This window comes from Orycteropus afer, unplaced genomic scaffold (genome assembly GCF_000298275.1).
Source record: "Orycteropus afer afer isolate SDZICR_OR568_19922 unplaced genomic scaffold, OryAfe1.0 scaffold00033, whole genome shotgun sequence".
Classification (NCBI taxonomy): Eukaryota; Metazoa; Chordata; class Mammalia; order Tubulidentata; family Orycteropodidae; genus Orycteropus; species Orycteropus afer.
Window position 1 is genome coordinate 7,354,201 of NW_006921620.1, and position 5,802 is coordinate 7,360,002.

Here is a 5,802-nt window from a genome sequence, read left to right on the forward strand (position 1 = left end):
TTGAATGTTATTTTATTTAGACAAAGTCTAAAACCCTCATGGTACCAAGGATTTGTTTGTGTAACATTGATAGTTCATTAGTACTTTCAAGTGCACGGATCTGTTGCCAGGAGGATGGCTTCCCACAAATCAGGCTGGAACTTTTTTTATATTGCTCATGAATAAGAATCAAGATACCTCTCATAGGTGAAGTGTAACTAATTTGGAGGGAGTATAGGGTCACTGTGAATTAGAATTGACTTGACAGCAACAGGTTTTTTTTTTTTTTTTCCATAGATTATTTGACATGGTTGAGGTGAATCTTTCCACAAAAGAGTATGATCACAGAGTCATGCTCAAATTCACATCAATCTTACTTGCTTTTATTTTGTTACTTTGGCTAAAAATACATTTGTGACCTCTATACTGTAAAAGAACAAAAAGAATCATGGTCAAGTTACATCACTGGTTTTATATACTCTGGAAAGTCCTACTTTATTATGGAGCTTTACAAAATTATTTCTCCTTGGGAAAGTTGTGGAAAGTACACGCTACCTCTCATCCCATTCCTTCCACCTACACCATGATATTGAAATTCACCCCAATAAGAAAATGTGGTAGTTCTTGTACCCTCAGCATAGAGCGTGATGAAAGAATTTGTAATTGTTATACATTGTGTTTACTTGTCTAGGCTGAAGTCTTTGAGAGCAAAGACTTAACCTTTTTCATCTCTGTAGCTTGTGGAGCTAGATCAACAGTCTGTGCCGGGAACATTTTGTGAGATGAGAAAATATGGAAAACCTTTAGACAGAACCAGTAGCACAGAATCTTGAAGTTCAGGTTCATTTAGCAAGTTGCTATTTAATGCTTCTCTTGTTCTTTTTTCTTAGTGGTTCCTAAAAGCAATTTTACTTTTCTCAGTGTTAATATGACCATATTTCTTATCATACCTTATCCACTTTAGTAATATAATTCTCAGCTTTTATCCATGATGCTAACACTTAACCTTTTCTAATATCCTTAAAGTTGTGGGTTCTCATTTCTCTGCTCAAGTGGGTTTTGACTTAAATTTTCAGACTTAGATTAAATATTTAAGTCTATATACTACTCAATTCTTAGCTGCTAACCAAAAGGTCAGAGGTTCAAACCCACTAGTGGCTTTGTGGGAGAAAAGATTTGGTGATCTGCTCCCATAAAGATTACAGCCTAGGAAACACTATAGGTCAGTTCTACTCTGTCCTAAAGGGTTGCTATGAGTCAGAATTGATTTGATGGCACACAACAATAACAGCAATATACTACTATGGTAGTTTTTCACAAATAACATGCCCATGTAAATAACATGCTCACATATACAATGCGTGGGAATGATGAAATTAAAAGTGTGCCCATGCATATACTGCCCATGTCTCATGACATTTCCAGAAGTGAATTTTGGCCTCATTTACCCTTCCTCCAATATTATAAGTAAATTATATAGTTCTGTCCACTTTGTTTCATTCTGCTCATTTTAAAAAATCTCCTGCTTATGTGTATGAAAATAGCCCAACCATGTTACTTTTGTTCTTCTCCATGCATTTATACTCTTGGTTTGGACACTGGCATCCTCACTGCTCCATTTATGAGAATGATAACTTATCAGAAAATCACAAAAGTTAAATTTTGTGTACTATTTTTGCTCCACCAGTCAATACTTTTGGCTTAAATTTCAAGATATAAAATCAATACGTACCTTAGTGACGTTTCTATGTGATCAAAAATACAAATTCAAGTCAGGAACAAATAAAAAAAAGCAGAACAAAACTGGAATAGCGCTCTTAGAAAGATGTATGGAGGTGGAGTGGGGTGGGTTGTGTGGTCGTATATGTATAATGCATGCATTATTTACCAAAACATATGGCATTCATGAGAAAGTGAGAAACATTTCCCTAGAAAAGTTAAAAGAACTACCTCCTGGCCTAATGGTTTAAAAAGGAGGTGAAGGATTTTAAACTTCAAATGAGGGAGGAACTAGTTAGAAAAGTTGCATATACAAATAACATTGTCCTAGCAAATCATACACTGAGAAAGAGAGAGGCCATGCTCTCACTGTAGATATTCATTGCACATTTAAATATTTAGAATTTTCAGTAGCCTGTGAATACAAGGAAATTTATTACATTAAGGTAGACTTTAGATATTTGACATGTAGCTGATATTTTCATAGTGTGAGAAATATCAAGCTGACATTATGCTGTCTCTGTGATGATTACTTCCAAATGTCAGAGTACGGAAACGTATTCATGGGACTTCAGTGCCTTAAGATAGTGTCAATTTAAAAGACATTCACATCGACTTCTTTTTTATTTAAACATGCTAAATGAAGTATGAAAAGCAGGTTGAGAAATCCAGGGAGAAAGGAAGAGCAAAGAAGAAACCTATTGACAAGAAAATTTTAAATAATAGATTGATGTACTCTTACATCAATTTCCACGGACCTCTTGCTGACAGCAAGTTTCAATGACTGTCTCCTAATATTTTTGACAGCTTGCTGTTCATATTATTTCACTCATTCATTGAGAGGCCTAACACATCACCTAAATTGAAATTGGGAAACTAAAATTAAGATAAAAACTATTTGATTTTTTTGTAATTATCTTTAATAAATAAATTACCAAATGAATATTTCTTAGCACTTCTAATAGTAACATTGAACTTCAAACTGAAATCAAGTGACTTAATATTTTAAATTAAAAATTTACTCTTTTGTTCACCAATCTCTTTAATAGTTAATTATGAACCACTGAACTGCTGCTGTTTTGGAAATAACTCAAAGAAGGTTTTTTTTTTTTTTTCTCCCCTTAAACAAATTGGCCACATCAGAGATAATTATGAGTTTAAATAAACCTTTGTCTTTTCCAATTATGTGCACAGCAGCCCTTCTAATTACTTGGGGTCACTGAAATCCCATGGCATCCTCTGAAAAGCATTTTCTCTGCAATCTATCTTGTTAGGTTTCCTTTCTGCTCTCAGAAGCCAGTATCTTTTCCTTTTCAACCCTTTTCAGGAATCATGAGGACTGAGAGTCTTAAAAAATCAGCCAAGTTCTTTCTGACTTCTATAGGTCAACGACACTGTGTAGCCACCAAAATTCCCCCATTTATCTTTCTGATACAAACAAAAGTTGTAGGACCTCTGTGAACTAGACCAACTACTTTTGGGGGTTGTAAAATTTTAAATTGTTACTCTGAAAACAAAGGATGAGCCAGACAAGGTGAGAAGCAGAACAAACATAGAGGAGGGCTATTACCTTGTTCACTAAATCAAAGCTGAAATAGAATGACTTGTTAATTTTGTTACCCTACAGGTGTTAAAGGAGCTCTGCTGGCCTGGTGTTTAAAGCATTCAGGTTGTAGCTAGCGACCTGAAAGGTCAGCCTGTTTGAACCCATCAGCTGCTCTGCGGGAAGAAAGATGACCAGAACGGTTTGTAGCCTTGGAAACTGTATAGAGCAGTTATACTCTGTCCTCTATAGGTTGCTGAGTCCGAATCTACACTATGACAAGCTGTTCTTCTTCTTCTTTTTTTTTAGTTGTCATTAGGTGCTGTTGAATTGCCTTTGAATTGTAGCAACCTTATGCATAACAAAAAGAAATGTCGCCCTGTCCAGCACCATGCTCCTAATTGTTGCTGTGTTTGAGCCCATTGTTGCAGCCACTGTGTCAATTCATCTCATGGAGAGTCTCCCTCTTTTTCGCTGACTCTTTACCAATCATGATGTCTTCTTTCAGCGATTGGTGAAAGAAGGCGAGCTGAAGTCTTTTATTTTTATTTTTTTTTTATTGTGATTTGGGTGAAAATTTACAGAGCAAATTCACTTTCCATACAGCAGTTCACATATACTTTGTCTCATGACATTGACCACAATTTACCACAATGCAACAGCTCCTCTCCTACTTCCTCCCGATAGTTACCTCTTCCCTGTGTCCATCCCTCCATAGGCTCCTGCCCCCTGAGCTGTCTCCCTGTGCATAAACACCCCTTCTTTCTCCCATGATTGTTCTCTCCAAGGACTGTATCTACATCAGGTAAATGTTCAACTCATATGCCTGTCTTTTGTTTGGCCGGAAGCCACAGGTGTGGGTTCAGTTCCAGACCTGAAGGGCAGCTAGGGGCCATAGTCTCAGTGGTTCCACCAGGCTCTATCAGACCAGCAGCAAACCTGCCCCCCCCCCCTTTTTTTTCTCCAAATGATTTTGAGTTTTGTTCTATATTGTTCTCCCTCTCTATCAAGGATCTCCTACATAGATCCCCTTCCAAGTGGTTGACAGTGGTAGCCAGGCACCATCTAGTTCTTCTGGTCTCATAGCCAGTCATATAGGCTGCAGATCGGATGGTGTACCAGTCGCTAGGACTAATTGGTTTCCATGAATTTTTGTTTTTCTTCATTCTTCTTTGCTCTGGATGAGGAGAAACCCATTGTTGCATCTTGATGGCAGCTTGCAAGATTTTAAGATCCCAGTCACTACTTGCCAAAATAGGAGGTGGAACAATGTTTTGTGTAGTATGTTATGCCAATTGAGCTTGATGTCCCCTGCAACTATGGTCCCGGGCCCACAGGTTCAACTACTCAGTCCCTCTGGGTAGAGAGCTGAAGTCTTAACCATTCTCGAGTCTAGGGAGCATTCTGGCTGTACGTCCTGTTGTTGTTGTTGTTATGTGTCTTCAAGTCGGCCCCGACTTATAGCGACCCCTCCTTGGGTTTCCGAGGCAGTATCACTACAGAAGTAGATTGCCCCATCTTCCTTCCGAGGAGTGGCTGGTGGGTTTGAACCACCAGGCTTCTGGTTAGCAGTCAAGTGCCTTAGCCACTATGCTACCAGAGCTCCGGTACGTCCTGTAAGACAGATTATTTGTTCTTCTGGCAGTCTGTGGTATATTCAATATTTTTGCCACACCATAATTCAAATGCACCAATTCTTCTTCAGTCTTCTTTATTCACTGTCCAGCTTTCATATGCACATGAGACAACTGAAAACCTGCTTGACTCAGGAGCACCTTAGTCCTCAAAGTGGAATCTTTGGTTTTATCCTGTTAAAAACCAAAAAACCAAACTCACTGCTGTCTAGTCGTTTCTGACTCATACTGACCCCTCCTTGGGTTTCTGAGGTGATATCTCTATGGAAGTAGATTGCCCAACCTTCCTTCTGAGTTCACCCTGTTAGTATTGCTCAAATTCCTAAAGTTAGGTGGTGGATTCAAGGATGAATATTTCATTATGTAAGAGTCACAATGATTGCACATACATTATTTTGTCTGTTTCAAATATCGCTAAAGAAATATTGACATTCTAGCATTTACATACATAACTGTAGCCCCAAAGACCAAGGATTCCCAAAGTTGCTTTGAGCAGGGTCGCCTCCTGTGAAAGCAGGAGACATATAGAGGAACGCTGACTTTGCTTCCAGGATGTGGGCACACAGCTTCCCTCAAGTCCCAGGGTCTCCCTAGTAATAAACAGCCTTAGGATGCCAAAGCTGGCAGGTCCAACCCACCCCGACCCATTAAGGGAAATGACACCCCGAGAGTCTGGTTACTTGTCCAAGGTCTCAGGGTCAATTACAGCCCGGTATTCTGGGGGTTGTTAATGACCCAGGCCGTGTGTGTCCTTGTTTCCCATAGCCCAGATCACTAATAGCAGTGCCAGGTGGGCTGACCATTATGTCTGTTTTTAAAACTGCAGTGTCACCAGCACTTAATTCAATTCTGAGACTAGCAAGGGCAAACCTTGTCTTTTGGTCACTTTCCTGTAGTTTTCTTCTTCCTCATGGCCAAGTTCTTTTC

General features: G+C 39.0%; 1 protein-coding gene across 1 annotated transcript in view; it reads left to right on the forward strand.

Annotated features, from left to right (window-relative positions):
• Window positions 1-626: 626 nt before the first annotated feature.
• Window positions 627-5,802, forward strand: part of RWDD3 (RWD domain containing 3) — a 26,116-nt gene continuing 20,940 nt past the window's right edge. Inside the window, exon 1 of the mRNA XM_007936127.1 lies at window positions 627-638. Coding sequence (XP_007934318.1) covers window positions 627-638 — 12 coding nt within the window. The remainder of the gene's footprint in view (window positions 639-5,802) is intronic.